General features: G+C 54.0%; 1 protein-coding gene across 1 annotated transcript; it reads right to left on the bottom strand.

Annotated features, from left to right (window-relative positions):
• Positions 1 to 3,555: 3,555 nt before the first annotated feature.
• On the bottom strand, positions 3,556 to 9,057 carry DMRTA2 (DMRT like family A2). Its single transcript, XM_036870162.1, has 3 exons — positions 8,729 to 9,057; positions 6,639 to 7,202; positions 3,556 to 5,118 (listed from the first exon to the last, which is right to left on the bottom strand). The coding sequence occupies exons 2-3, from the start codon at positions 7,192 to 7,194 to the stop codon at positions 4,067 to 4,069; spliced, it is 1,608 nt and encodes a 535-aa protein (XP_036726057.1). The 5' UTR covers positions 7,195 to 7,202; positions 8,729 to 9,057; the 3' UTR covers positions 3,556 to 4,066.
• Positions 9,058 to 22,952: the final 13,895 nt, after the last annotated feature.

Consider the following 22,952-nt stretch of genomic DNA (forward strand, 5'->3'; position numbering starts at 1 on the left):
ACACTTTAGAGGATTTATAAGCTGAACTTGCTCCGAGCTGTTCACTCCTCTGTGAAATGGGACAATATCCACACCAAAGAATCTGAGAATTATAATAACGGAAGCCTAGTGAGTAGGCACTGAGCTAAGAGCTCTTTGCACAATACCTCATTTAATCCTCACGACACCCAAAGTGGCATACGCTACTATTAGCCCTATTTAACTGAGAAGGAAACTAAGGTGAAGCACCTTGCCTAACTTGCCTTTCCCTGGCAGACCTCCCTGACCTCCCTGGCAGACCTCCTTGGCCCTGATCAGTGCATTCTCCTTGCCTGTTTAGTTGTCTCCCCCCTCGACTCCCAACACATAGTTTTTATTGGGCAGGGATGGCACCTGTCTTGCACTGGGTTTGGCATTCAGTAAGTACTTAGCAAATATTTGCTGACTTAAGTAATCTGTGAATGAATAAACCTAGCCAGCGACAGAGCCTGGATCCCAGCTCTTGGCTCTTTCTCACCCACTGAGCAGGATCCTGTGCAGGGAAGGTGCCTAGTACAGGACCTGGCACACAGTAGGCACACAGTGCTGCTGCTGGAGGAGGAAGAGGAAGAGGAGGAAGGGGGAGAGGGAGGAGGAGGAAAAGGAGAAGAAGATAATTTTAAAAGGACTACTATTTCGGTTGAGTGTGTCTCCCCCCAAGGCACAGGACTGGGTCGGCTCCGGCAGGCTTAGGGGAGAGTTTGGAAATAAACACAGACAGTAGAGATCAGGAAGGGGACTCCTGTCCCATCTTCCCCTCCCAGGAGAAAAGAGGTGATGCTCCCACCTTTGTCCTCTCCATCAGGGGTGAGAGCAACGCCCCAAGCGAGAACCCCAAGCTCCTCTCCAATACGGTTCCCAGGGGAGCTCAGGCCCCAGCCCCCTCCCCCGCTGCGGAAGCTCCCTGAACCAGAGGTGCCTACTCTTCCGCCCCTGCCACTCCCACCGCTGCAACCTAGCAACCCGGCTTGAGCGTCCTGGGCTCTGACTCTCGCTCCTCAGAGCCTGGATGTGCGACCCTGGGCCGGTCACTGTCAGCCTCTGAGCCTTAGTCTTCCTGACTGCTCCGTGGGCAGCGGAGTCCGGGGCCCCGAGGGTGCAGGACTTGGCCAGGCGCCAAGGCTGTGGCTGACCACCCTGGGTTTCTATCGTCGGGCCAGCGGGGGGAGGAACCTTGGAACCCCACTATTCCACCCCCTCTAGCTTCCACCGCTGGAGAACCATTCTGAGTTCTACGGAAGACGACGCTTGAAGCCCAAAGCTGAGGCCGCGGCCTCTCTGGGCGCCAGGAGCAAGCCGCTTCTCCTCTCTGGGCCGCACGTGTACACAGGAGATGGGTTACCGCAGAGCCCCCGCCGTCGGCCAGCCGAGACCGCTTCATGAGAGGAGAGGGAGGAGCGGGCCCACTGGGAGAATGGAAAGGAAAAGAGGTTCAAGGTCCCCGGATGGTTGGACAAGTCCCTGAACCACTCCGGACCTCGGTTTCCTCCTCTGTAAAATGGAGACGATAATAAACAACTCTGGATTTTCCCAGGTTTGCTGTGAGGATAAACTAAAATAATGACCTTGAAAGCTATTAAGCTCCAGGTGTTCTAGAGAGTGGGTAACGCGGGCCCACAGGACGCCTCTCTCCGTCTGGCTTGCGCACCAGAGGAACCAAGAACTTCAGAGGACCCAGTATAGATCCCTCCTGAAACCAAGAGACCAAGACCGATCTTAAGCTCACTAGAGTGGGGAAGAGGGCTGATGCCGAGGAGGGGGCAGCTGGAGCGCGCGTTGAGAGAGGACGCGAGGCCTCTGAAAACCTGGAGTGGGAGGAGGGAAAACCTGGAGTGGGAGGCTTGAGAGCGCGCAGCCTTGAAGCACAAGAAAGTTCACACTTCTAGAAGCTCCCGCGCACTTGCTTCCGCCTTCCTCTCTACTTCCTAGGTAACTCTTCCCTCTTTTCTTTCTCGTCTCTCTCTTCTTTCCTCCCTATCTTCATTGCCTGTCTCGCCCCATCTCTCTCTTGCCCCATCTCTCTTCTCTCGCCCCTTCTCCCCCCACTTCCAGCTCCTCATCACCCTCGCACTTTATAACCAAACAGCCAAACCCCTTTCCAATTAAAGTGGAATTAGGCAACTCAATCAAATTAGTTCCCTATTAAAGCCCTTCTTTATTAAACCGTCTTCTTGTCCTGCTATTAAGTTTCACCGCCTGGCGGAACTCGAGCCGGCCCCAGAAGTTTACCTTGGGAAGTCTCCGGCCCAGCCTAGGGGAGGGGACACCCTGTTCCTCGGAGAGGGGGGAGTCACCCAGCCGGAAGCGGGAGGGACTGGGGAGGCCGGAGGCGGGTGTCGGCCCCGGAGCCGCCAATTTCCTCAGCTCCGCTTAAGGAGGGAAGGTAAAAAAGGGGCGCGGAGTGAGGTCGGGCCGGAAGGCGCGTCCTCACCGCCGCTCTCAGATTACACTGTCTAGGGCGAAGGCAGCGCCCCACCACCCCAAAAATAACTCCCAGGCCGCTGGCCTCTGTGAGAGAGCGGTCTTAGCCTTCCCTCCCCAGCCGCCGTCTCAGCTGCCGTTCACTCCAAACCTGAACAGGGAGGCGCGCGTTGGGCGTCCAAATCTGCGCCCCGGGGAGAACGGGAACCCGGCCGCCGGCCTCGCAGGACTCCGGGGACCGAGAGCACTGGCATAGGCGACCCCGCCGCAACCCGCGCGCCCGAGCGGGGAGTGGGAGGGACACCAGGTCCCACAAGCACGGCGGGCGCCGCCCCTCCCGGAGTGCTGAGCGCGCGCCTCCCCCTGGCGCTGCAGGAAGTTGCCTCGCCCCGCACCCCCGAGGGTCGTAAGCACCCTCCGGACCTCGCTCGAGCTTCTCCCTGATCCCGCGGCTCCGGCGAGGAATTAAGATTATCAACCCGGCCGCCCGAGAAGCGGGACGGGATTCGTTGCTGTTTTCTTAGAAAATAACATTTATTTCTAGCTCATGTCTAGGCAAAGGAAAGCACAAAGTGAGCCATTCTCTGCAGCAGCGTTTCCCGCTGCCGGCCCTTCGGCCGAGGTGTCTGGCGAGTCCCGCGAGGCGGGGATGGGCCCTCCGGCGGGCGGTTCCGGCTCAGTCACGGGTCACTCCGTTCCTGCTCCAGCGCGCACCTAGACCGCTCCTTAGGGAGAGACAGGCCGCAGGCAAGAGGGGCGGGTGGGCAGGATTCATCTCGAGATTACAATATATTTAATCTATAAAACCTGATAAGTACAATGCGCGCATAGTCTAATTTTTTTCCGTTTTGTCCTTTTTTTTTTGCTTGTTTTTGAATATTTTTCACGTTAATACCGAGGTCACCTACAGATTACAATTAATAACTTAGAATTCCATTTTATAACATTATACACTGGCTTGTATATATATGTATAGTTTATATATAGATTTATACATATATAAAAACTCACACTGCACCAAGGAAACCCATGCTTATCGGCATAAGCAACAAAGAGAGCGACAAATACCGCAACGAGGAAAGTGCACCGTAGAACTTGATTCCTTTTTTTTTTTTACAATTGATATCGATATATATGTGTGTCCCAAAGACTCGACTCAGTGCCAAGAGATTTATACATCCTAAATTTATATTTGTTAGAGCGAATATTAAAAAATTTTTAAGGGAGGGTGAGACACAGAAGACAGACACTCAGACTATCCTGCCAACCATTTGGGAGCGCGGGCAGGTGAGACGAGCATAGCGACAGGAGAGGCAGGAGCTTGCGCAGCGGCTGCAGCCTCTGAATTCTCAAGAAGTCCCGGCCTTCTGAAGGGACGGGGAGCCTTGATGGGGTCGCGGGACGAGGATCCGGGTCTCACATCCCCTCCGAGAACGTCTGCATCTGAAGCTGCTCCTCTCTGCTCAGCTGTCCCCACCCACCGTCCAAAACAAAACTGAAGACCACCTTGGAGCGAGAGGATCCCAGCCGGGGCGCAGAGAGCGCGCCAGGCAAAGACGGGCCGGCGGCCCGCGGGGCAAGCCTGGGGTCCCTGTTTGGGTGCCGCCCGACTGCCGGGCCGCTCGCCCTACTGCTTCTCAGGGGCGCCATTGACCATGGGCCCGTACAGGCCGCCGCCGTAGGTCGGCTCCTTGTGCACAGCAGCGGCGGCGGCCGAGCGGTCGCGCATGAGATCGCTGAAGGCGTAGTCCATGGGCGGGCGGAAGCCGAGTGTGGGCACCAGGCCGGCGGTGGAGTAGGGAGCCATGAAGGCCAGGCCGCGACTGTGCGCCGCCGCCGCCGAGTAGGCCAGGCGCAGGGGGCTGAGGCCGAGCGGCGCGCCCAGCGGGTAGGCGCCCGCGTCGGCGCCGAAGTGACTGGCGTTGGGCTGCAGAGGCGAGAAGGCCGAGCGGCTGCTCAGCGAGCCCAGCGCTCCGGGCGCCATGGCGCCGGCCAGCAAAGGTCTGTGGTGCGGAGGTGCGGCTGGGCCCGCCTGCAGCGGCGCGGGCAGCCCCGGCCCCCCGGCGGCCGCGGCGTCGACGCGGCCAGGCCACGCGTCGTCCGCTGCTGCTACTGCCCCCACCGCGGCCTTATCGGGGGGCACGGCGGGGCCGAGGCCGGCCGCCAGGCCCCCGCGGTGGTGGTTCAGCACCTGCTCGATAGCCTGCACCACGTCGCCGCCGCAGCCCTGCAACACTAGCTCCAGGACACCCCGCCGGTGGCCTGGGAAGACGCGCGTCAAGATGTCTAGCGGCGTCCGCTGCCGTGGACCCGGGCCCCCGCCCAGCCCGGGCGCGGGCGCGGCCTCTGCCTCTTCTTTGTCGGCCTCGGAACCGGATTCTGAACCCAGAGGGCTGGCGGATCCCGGGCTGTCCTCCTCGCCGCCGCCTCCGGGGCCAGCGCTGCCTGGGCAGCTGCCACCTGCCTCCTTGGAGGCCCGGGCCAGGGGCGACCCAGAAAAGGACTCGCCGTCGCCGTTCTCCGAGCCCGAGCCCGCTCGCACCTCTGGGGACGATGTCCCGGGACCAGAGTCCGCGCCGTCGGGTGATAAGGGCTTTCCCGGCGGCGGCTGCGGGCTGCCTGCTCGGCCTGCCTGAAGCAGCGTCTTGGGGAATACGTCAAACTTCTGTAACTTGGCCTCTAGGAGGGGAGAAAGGGGTATGTAAAGCAGCGGTTAGCAGGGAAGTGACCGCACCCCACAGCACCAGAGCCCTTTGGATTGCAGCTTCCTTTCCCTCTGAGCCTCACAACCCTCATTCACTGGCTCCAAAACCTTTCTTTCTTTTTCTTCCAGCACTCCTTCCCCTCTGAGCCCCTACAGCCCTGGCTCTTTCTCGGCTCACAGAGCGCATTCTCCTTCTGTACCCAGAACCCCAACCACCTGTGCCCTGTAAACTCAGTGTCCAGTGACCCTCTTCCTACATCTGTGCCCAATACCTTCACCCTTCCTAGTCTTGGCCTGCTCTGGAGAAGTGGCCTGACCCAGAGGTCAAACAGGAGCCAACACAGCTTGCACCTGCACCGCACACTGTATAGAAGACCTCACTCCACCCCTGTGATTCCAAGAGCCAACCCAGCCCTGGGTGCTCTGTGGCCCTGGGCAGCACAGCCTGGAGGGCAATGCACCTTGGGCATTTACAAGATCCCAAGCCTCTCTACAGGCAAAAGTAGAGCCTCTATTTCTAATCCATCCTCTCCAAAATTAAGACCTAAGTGGGACTTCCCTGGCGGTCCAGTGGTTAAGACCTCACCTTCCAACGTAGGGGGTCCGGGTTTGATCCCTGGTTGGGAGCTAAGATCCCACGTGCCTCCCGCCAAAAAACCAAAACATAAAACAGAAGCAATATTGTAACAAATTCAACAAAAAGACTTTAAAAGTGCTCCACATCAAAAAAAAAAACTTAAAAAACAATTAAGACCTAAGAAGTTCTTCCCTCCCAAGCTGGAAGCTGAGTGAGCCCTGGCCTAATTCCGCACCCCCTCCCCCCAAAGCCTAGGGCATCTCGAAGAAGAGGGTGCGGCCAGAGCCGGACAGGGAGTGCACTGGGAAGAGGAAAGGGGATTGAGAGAAGGGAGAGAGCGCGTACTGAGAAAAGGGAGACGAGCGGGGAAGGAAGCTAGAAAGAAGGAGCAGGGCGGCTGACCAGGGAACATTAGGAACAGGAGAAAAGGAATCCTGCGGGGGCGGAGGGGGGGAGTGGGCTTGGGAAGGAATTCGTCGCCCTCAGTACCTAGAGAAAGCGAAGCGGGGCGGGGGAGGGGACTTGGAGAGGGTCGGATTGCTGAAGAGTTGGGAAGGAGCGGAGGGATCTGCGGCGTGTGGAGAAGCGCAGAACGAAAGAAAAGATAACACGCGTGGGTTCTCGCGCTGGGGAGAAGACCCAGCGAAGTGAGCAAGAAAGCTGGGACATGGCTGCGTTTGGGTAGAGGCAATAAGATTAAAGCGTTTACATTTGGGCCTGCGGTGAGAGAAAGGAATAAAGTGCAAATGCTTCAGAAAGGGGAGAAAGGAAAGTTTGTGTGTTTATGCCTCAAATCAGGGGCTTGGTGCGCGGCCAACTCCACCAGGTGGGGCGTTTGGAGAACGGGATTCTACTCTTTCAGTACCAAGTCCCTGGAACGCGCGCCCCTGGACCCCGTCCCTGCTCCCCTCTCCTCACCTGAGCTCCCCGCGCCCGCGGCGCCGCCTCCGGTCCCCGCGGGCGCTCCCGCTCCCGGCCCCCCGCCGTCGGCGGCGCACACAGAGCCGAAGACCTCGTAGGCGGGTCGCGGCGGGATGATGCCGTTGGCGGCGGCCAGCGCCAGGCCCTCGGCAGTGCCGTAGAGGAGCTGTAACTCGCGCGCCTCGTTCTCTTCCTGCGCCTGTTGCCTGCGCAGCGCCACCTGCGCCGCCATGACGCGCTGGCGCTCGGCGATGAGCGTGCACTTGGCGCACAGGCAGTCCTTCCAGCGGCAGTAGCGCTTGTGGCCCTTGAGCGCAGACACCACGCCGTGGTTGCGGCAGCGCGCGCACTTGGGGGTCCGCGGGTACTTCTCCGCAGCCCGCAACAACAGCGGCGGCGCTCGTAGCAAGCCGCCCGCCACGCTCACAGGTAGCGAAGCGGCCGCCGCCGCCGCCGCTGCCACCGACGCCACCGAAGCCACGGGCGGCCCCGTCGCTGTCGCAGCCGCCGTCGCCGCGCCGGGTACGCTGGGCAACTCGGAGCGCAGCTCCATGGCAGGACCTGGCGTGGAACACCGTGGGAAGAGGGGAGAAACTTGCGGTGAGGAGCGCATGGTGCGCTAAGCTAAAGCGCACCCTGGAGGAATCCAGGTTTAGAGAGGGGCATTTCGGCAGCGGGAGGTTTGGCTAGCAGTTGCCGAATTGCTGGGAGGAGGTGCCTTTGGAGCTCCCTTGTAAATGCCCAGCTCCCCGACCCCACTCCCACCAGAGTTCTTATAACTGAGTTATGCACTGAGTGTAAGATTTCATCTGAATCAGTGGTTCCACTGGAAAAAATTAAAAGACATATAAAGTTTGAAAGTCATTGGTTCAGATGAATGTAACAAGGGTTTGGGGAAAAAAAAAAAAGATCCCGCAGAGTTTAGCAGAACTGAGGTTAGACAGGCAGAGAGAAATGTTTGTTTGATGGGACTCGAATTAGAAAATTTTGACCCAACAGTTAGACTGATGCCAAGAGCAAAGCAGGAAAACCCGAGGCGAAACGTTCAGTTTTGTAGAAGGGTGAAGAGGAGGGTAATATCAAGGCATAGAGTTCAGCTGGTTGGGCTTGGAAGATTTTTTTCTGGAGAGAAAACTCAGGAACGAAAAAAAAAAAAAAAAGCTCTAGGAAGTGGAGTGAAGGCTAGGAAACAACTCAGGGGCAAAGTTAGGCCCAGGGGCCCAGGGACCCGTGGAAATGTGGGGGTCCAAGTTCTAAGGGGCGGGCCTCCAGGGAGGAAGAGAAAATGGTGTGGAGCTGAGTTCAGGAGGCCTGGGGAGGAGGATTACAGAGAAAATGCAGTGGAAGGATCTTTCTTTCGATAGGCAAACCCAGCCCGAGGATTAGCTTGCGGGGCGAGGAAAACAGCGAGAAACAGGTAATATGGGGGTCTAGGGACCCAGGGTCCACGCGGGAGAGAGGGGTGTGCGTGAAAAAAAACCCTCAGGCATAGGCTGGGCTTGGAGATGGAGTAAACCTGTGGCACAGTTTTTAGCCTTGTAGTCTGGAGTAGTCGGGTAGGAAAAAGTATCTTGCAAAAGTCAGGCATTGCAGGAGGGAGAGCCTTTTAGCTGACCAACTCACCCGGCCTTCCCCTCCCCTCCCGGTTTAGGGATCCAGTCGTCAGACACGCCCTCTCCATTCTGGGGCACCGCGGGACCCCGCTTGGGAGCAGATTCCCAAGTTCTGGTCTCGGAGTTGGGTTCCGGGGACTTGAATGGCCCAGCAGGCACCACCGAGGCGTGAGAGTCGCCTCTGGAACTGGGTCTGAGAGAACGCAGGGTTCCCCCCTGCGCCGTGGCCTCAGAAGGCCCAAGCGGGCCCAACTCAAAGCTTCCGCCGCGGCCTCCTCTGGGTCCCCGGTTCCCCGCCTGAGCCCGAATCCTGGTGTCTCCGCCCGAGAATTCTGGACCCCGTTCCTTTGCGCGCTGCCTTCTTCCCTCAGGCCCCCCGAGCCGCGCAGTCCCTGAGGCCAGAGTGGCCCGGGCTTCATCAACAGGGCGGAAGGCCGGGCCGCCTCCCCTGCCCTCCCTGCGGCCCTCAACTACCTGCCTTGGGCTCGGGGATCCTCCTCCGCGGGCGCTGCACGCGCCTCCCAGCTCCGCTCGCGACGCTGGCGCTCTCAGCCTCTTCCCCTTGCCCCCGGCCCCTTATCTGACCACGTCACCCTCCTTCAGTCACCATGTCCGAACTTCCGGACCCCCTCAGAACGCTGCGCAGTCCAACCCTTCCGTCGGAAATCGGAGCCGGGGAACAGTTTAGGGATCGACTGGCTGGAACCCGCGACCCAGCCCTTGCCGCGCCGCGTCCCCTCGCGGAGCGCGCCGGACGCTGCACACAACCGGGCCCCAGGTGCTCGGCGCTGCCAGACTCTCAATGAGCAGCTCCCCCGCTCTATTGTTGCTCCTTAGGGCTCCATTAGACAGAATTGGCCAACAATGTGGCGCCTGCCATTGGCCAGGGGAGGCAGACGGCGCTCTGATTGGCCGGGCCCGCGCCCGGGGAGCCCCGCATTCTACAGTGTCCGAAAGATTCGAAACTCCAAAAGCTTCTCTGAGGGCCTCGGGGAGGGGAGGGGGCGCTCCAGGGAAGGAGTGGAAAAAAGTGGGCAAGGAGGAGCGTTGAAAATACCGTGACAAGTAGTTTCCGTGTGCCCGAGAGCGTGTGAATTGCGCCTAATTACCGTGTCCGGTGCGCCTCTACGTAGACGTGTGTAACCCCTCTGTTTCTGGGGCGCGGGCTCCGCTGCGCCGCTCTCACTGGCCGGGGGCGCTTGGCAAGGCCGACCTCCCCAAGTAGCCCTGGCGGCCCAGGGCGGGATGGGGGCAGGTGACAATTCAATTACCGCGGTCGGGGTGGGGGTGGAATGGGAGCGCGGGGGTGGAGAAGGGAGGGTGCTCATGGCATAAATGCCAGGAAGATTTTTTCCTCCCTCCATCCGGCTCTGTTTCGGCATGCTCCCAAGTCCAACGCGTTTGGGGTAGTGGAGGCTGTTTCCCCCCACCCGCCCCCCCCACCCTGCCGCCTTTAAAAGGCAGATCCTTTATTTTAAAAGTCCTGGTATGATAGGCATCACAGAGGGTAAGTGTGGCTTGAGAATTTTCGTTTTTAAGGAGCCGGGAGAGGAGAAATGAGATAGCGCTTCCTGTCGGCGCCCGCCGGGGCAGTGCGCTCTGCGCCCTTCCTTTCCCAGCCCCCCTAACCCCGTCCTTCTGCCCATTTTGCTCTTTCCTTTCCTCACTTCTGCAGCATCTAGATAACTTTTCCGTGGTGGTGGGATTCTTTTCGTCGTTGTTTTAAGTTAACAGTTTGATTTTCTTTTTTAAACGAAAGTAAAAAGTGGCTTCTCTCTGTCTCCCCATATCCTCTTGGACGCAGGACGCACATCAGTCTATCTGTTCTTCCGGTCCAGAGACAAGGTCGCCGCGGGCCCCAATGAGTAGTTTTAACTTTCGCCTTACCCTCCCGTCCTGACGTCACGGCTCTGAGGAACAGCTCGGTGCGCAGAGGAGGTAACAGTTTCGGATTTTGTTTCCCTCTTGAATGGCAACATCTGGAATTAATGCCGCGGTCCTCGGGCGGGATCGCCTCGGGTTTCTCTAGCTGTGATTCTCTTTCCCTTTACTTTCTGTCTTTTCCTCGTTCTAATGTTCTCTCACTCATTTTTCTTTTCTACTTTTCTCTCTCTCCTTCAGAGTAAAGAAAATTCGTTTAATTCATGCGAAAAAATGAGTTTTCCAGTCGTTCTCCCTCCACTCCCGACCAAGGGTTGCCGCGTTGCCCTTTCGAACTTCCAGGGCCCCCAGGCTCTGGCCCGCGCCAGCCGGGGCTCGGACGTACTGGGCGTGCAGACTCGGCCGGGGGCCTCGGAACGCGGCCCATTCCACTTGGCAGGTCTACTGCTGCCAGCCCGAACGCCTCTGACGCCGGGGTCTGGGGATTGGGGTAGGAAGGCGAGACGAGCGAGGCCCCACCGCACAGCGCGGGACCTCGCGCAGGTTCCTCGGCGAAGCCAAGCCGAGGACCGGGGCGGGGGAGGGGGTGGTGCGCGCAAGAACCAGGCAGATTCGGACAGATTGCTTCCAGAAAGTTGGCCGGGGCCGCGCGCAGCGTGCTCAGACCTTGACAGTCTGCGATAAAGCTAGAAACCCGGCTGTTCGCTCCTAGCAAATTCCACTCGCTGGAGCCTGAGAATGTGTTTGGGAGAGAGAAAGGGGTCAGCTCCCGCTGGGTCTCCCGCATGGACTGAGGGTAAGGGAGTGAGTCTGGGATAAAAATCCTGCAGGAGCGAAGGACCCAGACCCCACCTTCCAACAGCTTGAGGTTATGAGGTCAAGGAAATCTATGCGTTAACTGCACCCTGGCAGGGCGGTGGGTGGAGGAGAGACGACAGAATCCGGCGCCTCCTCCCAGAGCTACCTTGGATAAAGTTTTCGAGACATTATTTTAAACCCCAAACGAAATGAACAATAGAAATCTGCCTAGCTTCCGGGGGGGCGTTGGCCCAAATACCCCTCTTCGCACTTGAGGCCAGACCACTGTGAGATTCCCCCAGTCCGGTCCCAGTGATCCTGTGGCAGCCAAGGGTCAAGCCACAGGATTTGGGATCCCCGCGTTTTCCCGCTGGCATAGAAGGAATCTCATTTTCTTAAGTTGGAAAGAGGATACATCCTGGAACCCAGCGCAAACAGAGGGAACCTGCCCACCCCTAGAGCAGTCACCTCTCTCCTCGGGTTCACAGCCCAACAGGTCCGGGACCCACAACCTTTCTTTTGATAGCCCCGAGGTTCTGATGTCCCCCCTGCTCATGGGAGTGAATGTGTCATGGAAGGAGTCAGAGTAACCGTCCTTGGTCGAAGTCACTGCACTCACACCTCCATAGGCCACTCTGAGCTAGTCCTGATTTGGCCTGTGCTCTCAGAGGGGAGCAGACCAGAAGGGGGTGGCTGGACAGAGCTGCCAGCGGTGGGGAGAGCATGCCCAGACTGAGGCATTAGGGGCTACGCCCCTGACACACACCAGAGTGTGGCTTCACAGCTGGACACACAGTCTGCACGTGTGACCTCATTCTGCACAAGTCTTGGACACACCTCGTACCTGCACGGAGTGTCCGCCCAGGGGGTGCATGCATCTCTGACGCTGCTCTCCCACCCGAGAGGATCCCTTCGGAAAGTTTGATGGACTTCACAGCGCTCTCATAAGCATGTCCTCATTCTGAGACATTCACTCAGTGTGTGACCTCTCACCCAGGTGTTCACAGATTGCCATCTCGGTGGCTGAACACCAGACCGGAGCATATGCTCGTGCACTTGCGCCATCGCTCGTCCACGGACCTAACCCCACCCGAGGGCCTTGCGGGCCGCTGGACCCTGAGCAGAGAAAGCCAGACCTACAGGACAGATGAAGTGGCTGAGGGCAGAAAGCCCATCTTCACACAGTCACACACATACACACTCACTCATGCACGTCCTCCTGGCTCGAACTCGTTTGCTTACGCCTCTGCCGTGCCAGGGCGTGAGGGCGCCGGGGGAGCGCTCTGAGCAACGAAAATCCACCTCCTTCATGTCTGAGACTGGTCCCCAACCCTCGCCCCTGCCCAGGCAGTGGTGGGGTACAAAGGGGTAGCCCTGGTGGAGACCCAGGGTGAGGCCGGGGTTGGGGACTGAGGGTGTGGAGGGGGCTGGAGGCGCGGCGCCGTGGCGCTGAGTAGGAGCAGGGCCGGGGGCGCTGGTGGGGAACCCGGGTGGCATTGACTTTTGCGCTGTTTGCCCGCGGCTTCGGAGCAAGCAGACGCCATCTGTTTGCCGGCTGCGGCGCGTCGCGTTTAATTACCCTCCCGGCAGCCTAATAGAGATGATATTAAACTAAATCTTTCTGACATTAAAAGTAATTATCCTCAAACCAGTGGCTCCGGGACGGAATCGCCCCTCCCGTCCCTACCCCTCCCCTGGCCGCGCCAGATTCCGTTAGTTTGGCTGAAACTCCTTACCCGGAGGGGGGCGTGGAGAAAAGAGGGAAGGTGCCTTTGGGAGAAGGATTCTATGCGGGCCGCCCCAAGCACGCTGTTTCGTGCACAACCACGGACGCTCTTGTACATACGACACGCGCGTGGATACACACACACCTGTACACGCATAGACACACAACGACAACATTTTCCTCCGGATCAACTCTCGAGCCACGTTAAGACTGTCAGCCGCGTGCACCCCCAGATGGACAGGGAGAAGCGCGGCCTGGCTTGCAGGGCAGGTCCCCAGCCCGCTAAAACGGCTTCTGCGTGGTCAAGGCCACAGATCCGGCCTAGGCGAGGACCAAGGACCCAGGTACAACTTTGCAGCCAGAAAGACCCTCTGCCATCGTGGCGCTTGACTTCTCAGACGCTCTTCCTGTGAGGGACCCCGCGCCTCGCCCTTCCTTCACAGTGTCTTAAGTCGCACCACGCTCTGTCTCTGAGAGGCAAGTCCAGTTATATCCCACTTGACAGGCGAGAAAACAGACTCAGAGAAGTGAGGCGACTTGACCCACATCTTACAACTGGTACAGGACAGAGCAGAATTCGAACCCAGGCGTACCAGGGGAGGCCCCTACCCAAGGCCCAAGTTCTGCCGGGGTCTAGGCTCAGGCTCGGGCTGGGTGCGGTGGACGGAGGTCTGGCCTGAGGCCCCTCTCGGAACACTTACCTCGCTCCCGCAGTACCAGCCCCTTCCCCGGCTCTCCACCCCCAGGGAAGGAGTGGGCCGGGGCCCTAGCTGAGGGCGGGGGAGCCAGGGCATCCACGCGGAGAGCGCGGCCGGAACCCCAGTGCAGAGCCACAGCGGCAGCCCTCCTTTGGATCCAGCCCTGGTGTCTGCAGGTCACGCGCAGGGGAGGCGGCCGCCCAGTGTCGCCAGGCTTCCTGTCTCCACATCCTTCTCTTTGAGCGCATCTGAGCCTGGGACAAACGCGCAGAGTGGTGTTCATTGCTCAACTACTTGCTTCTAGTTTTGAGCGCCTACCGTGTACCACTACTCTGCTAAACGCTTGGTGTGTGCTGTCTTGCTTGGTAGGCAGTCCCTGGGGGAGGTGTGACTTTCCGCGTTTCAGGGTTGAGTCGGCCGAGGTTCCAAGGTTCAGCGAGGCAACGTAACTTGCCCGGGTTGCAGTGCAGCTGAGCCTAGAGGAAGAGAGGCACCCAGATCCGACTCCCACTCTCAGGCATTTTTCTTCTCACCTTCAGTTCTGGGCGGGTAGGATCAGGCCTGGTGGCTTTCAGGCGATACGATTCCGTTCAACTTGCTGATTATTCATGAAAACGTGAATACTGGTCATTCATTCATTTATTTCACTAATATTGAGCACCTAGTATGTGCCTGGCCCTGAGGACTGGAGATAAATCAGTCGTGATGGGCCGCTAAAGAGCTCGTTGGCCAGTTGTGGACACAGTCATCTGTCAATGACCTCACAGTGAGAAAAGGGCTGCGGTGGGAGTGGGCAAAGAAGGGTCAAGGGACGCTTCTGAAGAAAGGGACCCCTGATGCAAGACGTCAGGTTTCCCAAATGGAAACATTATTATTGCCTGTTCTGATAAGTAAAACATTATAAAACATTTTACACATTTCAGCAAAGTATATCTGGAATATATATATTTCTGTGTGCCTACATTTACAAAAATATACTTTTTGTTACTCGCTTTTTAATTTACAAATATAAGCATTTTTTCTTATCAGTCAATATATCTACATAATCTTTTAAAAGCATTGCTATGAACTGTAGGTACATTGTATGAATGTACCCTAATTTATTTAGCCAATTCCCTATTAATAGGTATTTAAGTTTGTTTCCAATATTTGCTGTACTGAAAAAATGCTACAATGAACATCCTTTGTGAACCTGCCTAATTATTTTCTTAGGATAAATTCCTAGAAATAAGATTGATGGTCAGAGGGTCAGAGGCTTTTTTTTTTTTAAGGTTTTGATAGCTACCTGTCAGCCCTCAGGAAAAGTTGTATCAATGAACACACTCAACAGTAGTGCATCTGCTGATCTTTTTAATCTTTGCCAGTTCAAGCAGGAAAAATGTATCTTATTGTCACTGTAATTTGCATTTCCTTAGTGATTCCTTAGTTTTTCCTATATGTGTTGGTCACTCATGTTTTTAAAAAATCTATGTATATCTTTGCTTATTTTTCTAACATATAGTTTCTCTTTTTCTTAATTTGTAATAGCTGTTTATATAGTAAAGGCAGCAGTATCCTCTTATCTGGACACATGCTGCATTTCTCCATTTTTGTTTTTGTTGATCCTGTTTTGTTATCGTTATACCAAAATTAAAATTTTTCATGTAGTCAAATCTGTCATTTTTTCTTTATAGATTCTATTTATAGGTCATACTTAACAAGGGTTTTTCAAATCCAACTTTCTAAAAGCATTCTTATATTTTATATTAGAGCTTTTAAAATTATTTACATTTATATCTTTATTTGAAATTAATTTTGGTGGAAGATGTGAAGTTTGTGATTTAATTCCCCCCACCCCAATGATTAGCCAGTTATTACAGTACTACTTAATAACCCACTCTGTCCCCACTGACCAGATACTTACACTGTATTCTCAGGTGAAATTAGGTCCTCTCAGTGCTTTCTCATCTAGGGAGCTATTTCCTTTTGCACTAGTATCACTCTTTTAATTATTGTAGTTCTGTAATACTTGGAAAGGCAAGTCACCTTCTGATTCCTGATTCTTTTTTTTTTTTTTTTTTTTTCTCCAAAATTCTCATGGCTGTTTTGGAAAAACAGTCTTCTGAATAAATATTTTAGAATTTTTAAGGCTAGTTCCAAAAAGAAAGTGAAGTTTAAAAAGCCCTTTGGAAAGTTGGTTTAACTGCCTTTAGAAATTAATTTGAGGGAGATTATACATCTTCACAATAAGGTATTTTTCCATCTAGGACCCAGAATGACTTTCACTTATTCACAACTTTTATGTCTCTTTGTAAATTTTGTCGTTTTGTTCCTATAGTTCTGTTCCTTAAGCATTCCTTGGCATTTCATGTGGCTATTGTGAATGGAATCTTTTCACTCATTACAATGTCTAACTGGTTATGACAGGAGCAGAAGAAAGTTATGGATTACAGTAGACTTATCTTGAAACCGGCCTCCTTTCTGACCCCTCCCCCTTTTAAATTAGTTCTCACAGTTTCCTGGAGCTGAGTTTGGAAGGACCTGGAATTGACCAGGCCGAGGAAGGGAGGGAGAGAGGCGCGATTCTGCCCAGACAAAACGGTGCAAAGGCCCAAGTGATTTGCAGGTCCTCCTGGGACTTTGGGGACGGTGTGTACACGCAGGGTGGTCTTCTTTGGACCTTCCTTCTCCTGGCCTCCATCTCCCAAGAGGGCCTTTGGAAACTGCGATTCCGGGAATCAGCCCTGGGGCCGACCCGCCAACCAGACTCTCCGCCATCCAGACTCGAGACTCGGGAGCCACCGCTGCTGTGACCCGCTCTGGGCTTGACTCCCGGCCACGCTGGAATCAGACTGCCTGGAGGATGGCAGTGGCCAGGCTACCGCATTTGGGGGGAAGAAAATGCGAAGAGGAAGGGCATTAGGGCTCGGCTCTCGGGCCGAATCAGCCGGGTTTGAGTCCTGACCCCGCTTCAGAAGTGGAGGGACCATCTGTCAGCAGCCGCATGCTCCCAGCCTGTAATCCCCAGGTCACTGACCAAAATGGAGACATGAGAGAGGGGTGTGGCTTGGAGGGAGAGACCTAATCCATCCTCGCTGGCAGCCCCAGACTCCCCCCGCCCCCCGGGCCTATCTCCCTCAGATAAAAGAGCTCTCCTACTCTGACTTCCACCACCACTGCCCCACCTCCTATTCCCTCCACCCCTTCTTTTGCTCTGGGACCGCCCAGTCTTCTTCCATACTGTGTATGGTGGGTGAGTTCCAAGCTGCATGACTGGCTCAGGACCGGATACTGGTTGGCCTGGAGCCCAGCATGTGCACTCTCTTTCCTGGCCAGGGCGGTGGCAGGGTTGGGGTCGGGAAGCTGGCTCACAAGTAGGCCCTTTTGCCCCAGTGGGTGGTTCAGACTCCAGGCTTGGGGTGGCAACGAGGTACAGACGCCCTCTCCAGGTTCCCAGGCCCAGGCCAGTCAGTTACCTGGGAAACTTCTACTGGCTCTTTAGCACCCAGCCCCTTGGTTGCCCCCTGTACTTGTCAGAGGCACAGGCTGACCCTGCAAGCTCTCCGAGTGCCTCTGCATTGCCCCCTCTCCCAAGCCACGCAGCCACCCATCTTCATCTCCAATTCATACCGGAGGAAACTGAGAGAGGAAGTGACTTTCCCAGGGTCACACAGCTGGGGCGGGTGGGGGGGCACGAGAACTGTTCTTTGCATCTACAGAAGAGAAGGTGGAGTTGAGGCCACTTCCTTCACCCCCATTTCTCTGAACTGATCCCCTGGGGATGGGTAGAGGAGGGGTGGAGGAAGGTGTTTGGAGCCTCTTTTCTTGGGGGTTTCTTCACTCCCTTCTGTGCACCTAGAACCCCCCTTCGCCCCTCAGGACTGACCACACTGTGCCCTCACTGCCGGGCAAGAGTCTGGCACCACCCTTCATGCATCCCCAGTACCTCTGGTCACAGGGCCTGGCTGAGCAGGGCTGCCAGTGTGGAAACAGACCTGGGCTGGAGTCCTACATTTGTCACATTTCCTCCTACCTAAGATGGGAGTAAAAACAATGCTTTCATGGGATCATTGTGAGGCTTCAGTAACACAATTGATGTAAAGTCCTCAGTGTCTGACACGTAGCAAACACTCAGGAATATTGGGTATTATTATTTGTTAGCAGTTGTTGTTTGAATGATTTCCTCTTTTTGCCTGCAGAGAGGAAAACCGTTCCTTTCTCGGTACCTTTTTGCCTCCATTAGAAGGAAGACTGGGGAGCTGGGAGCTGGTGACAGGAAATGCCTCTGCACTTGAACCATAATCTGAAAACTCCCTCCAGAATCAGAATTCTGATGGATTTGCATGGCTCAGAGATCTTCTGGCGGGCCCAGGGTATCTCCCTCCCTCCCCACTCCATCCACCACCTTCTCCAGGGGCTCCATTAACCAGAACATGTTTGTCACAAAGCACAAAGCACAAACTGTTACTGTGTCAGTAAGAAAGGAGCAGCCCAGCCCTGGGCCCACCCCCAGCCTCTGGAAGCATCCCCCACCCATCTCTTCTCCTCCACTATTTGGAACACACCCTGGCAACTGCTGGTTCTTAGTGGGGCTCCCCAAAGGCATGGGCTGGGCTCTGTGCCCCCGTGGCGCAGTACCACTTTTATTCCAGAGAACCTGTTCTTCTGTGTTCACGACCTCCCATAGCATATAAAAAACTTGTAAAATGCACCCCTTTTTTATATGAAGAAACTGAGGCATGTAGGCAACAGCTGTGCAAGCCAGTTCCCCACTGATGCTTGGTGTAGTTGAAGGCATGCCAGAAGGGAGGCCTTGGCCAAGTCACTTCACTGCTCTGGTCCTCCATTTCTTCATCTGTAGAATGAGAAAAGGTAGACCTGCTGGATTTGGAAATGCTCTGAAATGAGAAAAGGACTATGCAGACCCAGCTAGGAAGAAGACGATTCCCATGTGGGATGCTCCATCCAGCTGAGGCCTTGGCATCCACCCCTGGAAACAGAGCAAAGTTCCTGGCCTCCACACCTGGTTTCCCTTGCATGTGCTTCCACCCAACTCCCAAAACACAGAAAAATTTCAGTAAGACTCTCTTTGTTGCCAACTCCTCAGGAAAGTCCTATGCAAATGTTACCAGTGTGTGCTCAAGTAAGGCAATAACATTTCCAGGGGCCTGGAGACCCGAGCCCAGAGGGGCAGGCTCCAGTCTGATCTTGTAGGCTGCTTACCTTCTCTAACTCTGGGATCTGACTGTTGGGCTTGGGTGGCCCCATTCATTACAGAGCGGACTCTGGCCAGAGCTCCTAGATGGGCTTCACCCCTCCCCAGAAGCCCTCTGACTGCCCGGACTAGGGGTCTCCTCTGGGTTCCCACAGCTCCTGGAACTCCTCTAGCATTGACCACACTGCCTTGAAGTTGGTGGACCCACCCCAGCCTGGGAGTTCTGGGCCAAGGGTAGAGGCTGAGAATCAATGTTTAACGAAAAGCCTAAATGATGAATGGATGGATGAGTCAAAACTGACCCAATCTCCATACGGAAAAGGGAACTTAAAAGTACTTAAATTAAATGCTGGTCTGATGAAAATGCATGGTGGAAAAAACATTTACCTTGGAGTTAGACAGGGTATGTTATATAGTAGCTATGAGATTTGGGGCAAGTGATTTAACCTCTCTAAGCCTCAGTTTATTAATGTAAGAGACAGGGATCGTATGTTCCACCTCAGAGGGCAGTTCTGTAGTTCATTCATTCGTATAACATTTACTGTCTGTGCCCTGTGTCAGGCCCAGTGGGGACAGACCTGTCATGGTCTCCAGGGGAGACTTCTGTGCATATAATCACAGTAATGTCATAAGTGCTCTACTAGGGGTAAACACGGGGATTAGAAGGGGCCCTAACTTGTCCTGGGGATTCCATGAGGCTTCCTGGAGGAGAAGTAGTGGGGTGGAGTGATAACTGCCTGAATTCTGGAGCCAAACTGCCTGTGTTTGAATCTGCCTTCTTGGTTTACTAGCTGTATGACCTCTCTTGTGCCTCAATTTGCTCACCAATAAAGCAGGGAGAGTAATAGTTCCTACTTCATGGGATTGTTGTGAGGAATAAATGAGTTCAGTAGACATGATATAGATGTTCACGCTCTTACCAACAGCCATTTATCAAGCACCTACACAGTGCCAGGCCCATGCTGAGGGATAAAACAAAAAATCAGGTTGACATGGACTCTACCCTCATGGAGTTTATACTTTAGGTAAAATCTGAATTGAGTATCAAAGTACAAATTGCCTCTTATCTAAGGAAAGTTTGGAAGAGCAGAGAGCAGAGGAAGGAACTCAGGGGCTGCTGACATTTCACAGGCAAGCAGAACAGGAAAACAACAGAGGGGACAGAGGGGGAACTTTCAGAGAGGTGGCAGGAAAACTAGCGAAGTGTGGCATCCTGGAAGGCAGAGGGGAGTGTGTGGGAATGTTTATTATACTCTATCATCTGTGGGCTAGAAGTTACAGCTACTGAAGCAGCTCAGGGAGGGAGCCTCACTGATGAGGGGAGACAGAGCCGGCATGAGGGTTGGGCTCAGATCCAGACTGGAAGGTCAGCTTCTCTCCCTACCACTGCATGTCTCTGGGACAGTGACATAATTTCTCTGAGCCTCCGTTTTGCTAACTGTAAAATGAGGACATTAACAGTAGTGACCTCACAGTGGTTCTGAGGCAGCTGTGGGAGAACAGGGCATAAAGCCCCCAGCACGGTGCAGGGCGTACCTGGGTGCTCAACACCAATTCCCTTACTCTTTGTCTCTCCTCACCAGCTCCAGCTGGTTTTGCTCCAGCTCCAAGTAATTAATTGCTTCAGTAACTACTGGGTGCACGACTGCTACGTGCCAGACCCTGGGCTGGCTAGGGGAATAAACAGATGACTACGACCTGGCTCTGCCCTCACAATGTTCCCAGATAGGCTGGATGTTAGAGATGGAAGTGACCACCTTATTAGTACATGACCATCATTATTTCTTTGTTTGAATTCAGTTAATAGGCACAAATGTACTCTGTGCTTACTATGTACTAGTCATTTCACTAGGCCTTAAGGATATGAAGTGACTCAGACTCTTTGGGGAGCTCACAGTCTGGGGGTGGGGGAGGGAGGACATGTGAGCTGAGAGTTATAGTTCAGAGCGATCCAGTGCTTCAAGAAAGTCAATAGAGGGCTGAAGACTCACAGCACAGGCACCTAACCTGGAGAGTGTGCAGAGGGTGTGGCAATGGTCGGGGAAGCCATCTTGGAGGAAGTGAAGTCTGAACTGAAAGTGAAGGCTGGATGGATGGTGGTAGGAGTCTAATGGTGATGGAAGAGCACTCAGGGCAGAGGGAATAACGTGCAAGGACAGAGGTGATAGAAAGCTGATGCCTTCAGGAAACTGCAAGGTAGTTCGGTATGTGTGTTGAGGGCATGGCTGGAAATACAGATGGGGAGGGAGGTAGGGAACAGATGACAGGAGTTTTAAATCCAAGCCGAGTTTGGATTTTATTTGGAGGGCAATGGGAAGCCTTTGGGGGGATCGAAGCAGGGGTGTAGCGTGGTGAGGCAGGTGCTTCAGAAAGCTGTTTCTGACAGCTAGGTGGAGACTGGTCTAGAAGACAAGGGACTGGAGAAAGGGAGATCAGTTAGGATGTGGTTTTATAACCCAGGTGAGAAATGATAAAGGTCTGGAGGGAAGAAATGTCAGTGGGACAAAGGGTGAAGGAGTAGGGAGTGGAGTTTGGAGATGTCAGAGGCAGAAGCTATGGGAACCTTCTTAAATCACTGCATGTACTTAAAAATAAAAGGCATTGCTTAAATTCTGGCTCTTGACACACTGGGGAATGAGTCATTTTTGGAAAGCTGAGTTTTTTATAAAACTGACTTTTTATCCCTTTTAGCATCCTCCAACATTTAAAAGATGTTGTTATTGTAATTACTATTTGAAATGCCTTAGTTATGTCATAATTTCCTTGGAGGTAGCACTGCATCGTCATAAACACAGCAGGAGCTTTGGAGTCAAAGGTCTGGGTCCCAGACTCTGCTCTGCTCGTTACTAGCTGTGGAACTTGGGCAAGTCACTTCACCTCTTTGAGCCTGTTGCCTCTTCAAAATGGGGTCAAGATCACCCACCCAGCAGGCTGTTGCAGGGTTACAGGAGGTAACATATGTAATGCTCTGAGCACGGTACAGGGCTTATCCTGAGTGCTCAGCAAGTTAGTCCTCCACCCCCTTCCTCCTTCCCATGATGCCCCGGGCTGATCCTTACGGACACCAGTAACGCAGTGACACTTTGTGCAGGGCTCTTTGACCTTCCCTGAAGGGCCCTAGAGCAGTGCTCCTGGACTTCTTGTAACCGCTTTTCATGTTTTCTGTGTCCTCCCCCATAAACTTCCACTTCTCACTGCTGCCATCACCCATTCTCTTTTCCTTTTGTAATCCCATGAGTTTGCAGACCAGATAGTAGTTGTTCTAACTGCTTTACATGTTAGCTAACAGTTAAGTGTTAATTCAATGAATCGGCTACAACTTTATCAACCAGGTACTCTTATTATCCATTTTATAGCTAAAAAGTTGAGGCACAGGAAGGTGAGGTGACTTCCCAAGGGCACACTAGTAAGTGGAGGAGTGGCTTGAACCCAGGCAATAAGGCCCCAGAGGCTATTCTCTTAACCACACATTATGTCACCTCTCAAAACCTAGAACCACAACTAATAGTGTGCAAACTAAGAGTTAATGGACTGAAGACTGGAGAGCAAGTCTCTTTTTTGGTGTTTCCTTTCAGAGCACACTTTCAAAATGCAAGAGCTATATGGCCAGTTGGGCTTGTTAAGGGTTATCTTCCAAAGCAGATTATGTGAGACAAGGGAGAAGCACTAAATGTAGAGAGAGGTTCAAGGCAAGAAAGCCTAGTTGTTGCATCTCATCCTCTTTGTGGCTTTTAGACCAAAAAAAATGGCTTGATGAGAAGAAGAATGGACAAATTCAACTTCCCAAATGGTCTGATGTTGTTTGCATAATGTAAGTGGTGGCTATTAAATTTTGGCGGGTCAATTGAACCCACTGAGAATCTGAGAAATACAGACTCCCCTCCTAGAAAAGTACACATCTAACTTTTTGTATACAATTGTAGGGGATTCTAAGATCCATTCTTGGACATGAAACTTAGAGGTTCTTTATAGAATAGTTGTGGCCCTGAAAGTCAGAGCCTGGGGCTTGAGTTCTGATTCTTCTACTGACATTGTGTGACTTCAGGCAAGTACCTACCCTCTGAGTCTCATGTGCACATATGGAGTGATCATGCCTGCCCTGCTTCCCTCACTGCAGTGGACTGTGATGATGGGTGTGGAAGGTGTGGTAAACTGCAAGTGCTGTGTGAATGTTATCAGGACACTGAGGTTCAGAGAGGTTACTCACCTTAAGGTCACACAGCTATTAAGTGGCAGAACCAAGTTTCAAACTGAAAGACACTGAGGTCTCTGGAATATGTGTGTGTGTGTGTGTGTGTGTGTGTGTGTGTGTGTGTGTAGATCTGCCTCCAAGAATTTAGAAGAGGATCAAATGGGCTAATGCACGTGGAAGGGTTACCTGGACTATAAAGTGCAATGCCC

Source organism: Balaenoptera musculus, chromosome 1 (assembly GCF_009873245.2).
Source record: "Balaenoptera musculus isolate JJ_BM4_2016_0621 chromosome 1, mBalMus1.pri.v3, whole genome shotgun sequence".
NCBI classification, from domain to species: Eukaryota; Metazoa; Chordata; class Mammalia; order Artiodactyla; family Balaenopteridae; genus Balaenoptera; species Balaenoptera musculus.

Coding starts and splice junctions, on each gene's coding strand:
- DMRTA2 (XM_036870162.1), bottom strand. CDS start 7,194: ATGGAGCTGCGCTCCGAGTTGCCCAGCGTACCCGGCGCGGCGACGGCG. Junction 5,119..6,638: donor CGCGGGCGCGGGGAGCTCAG/GTGAGGAGAGGG, acceptor CTCCCCTCCTAG/AGGCCAAGTTACAGAAGTTT.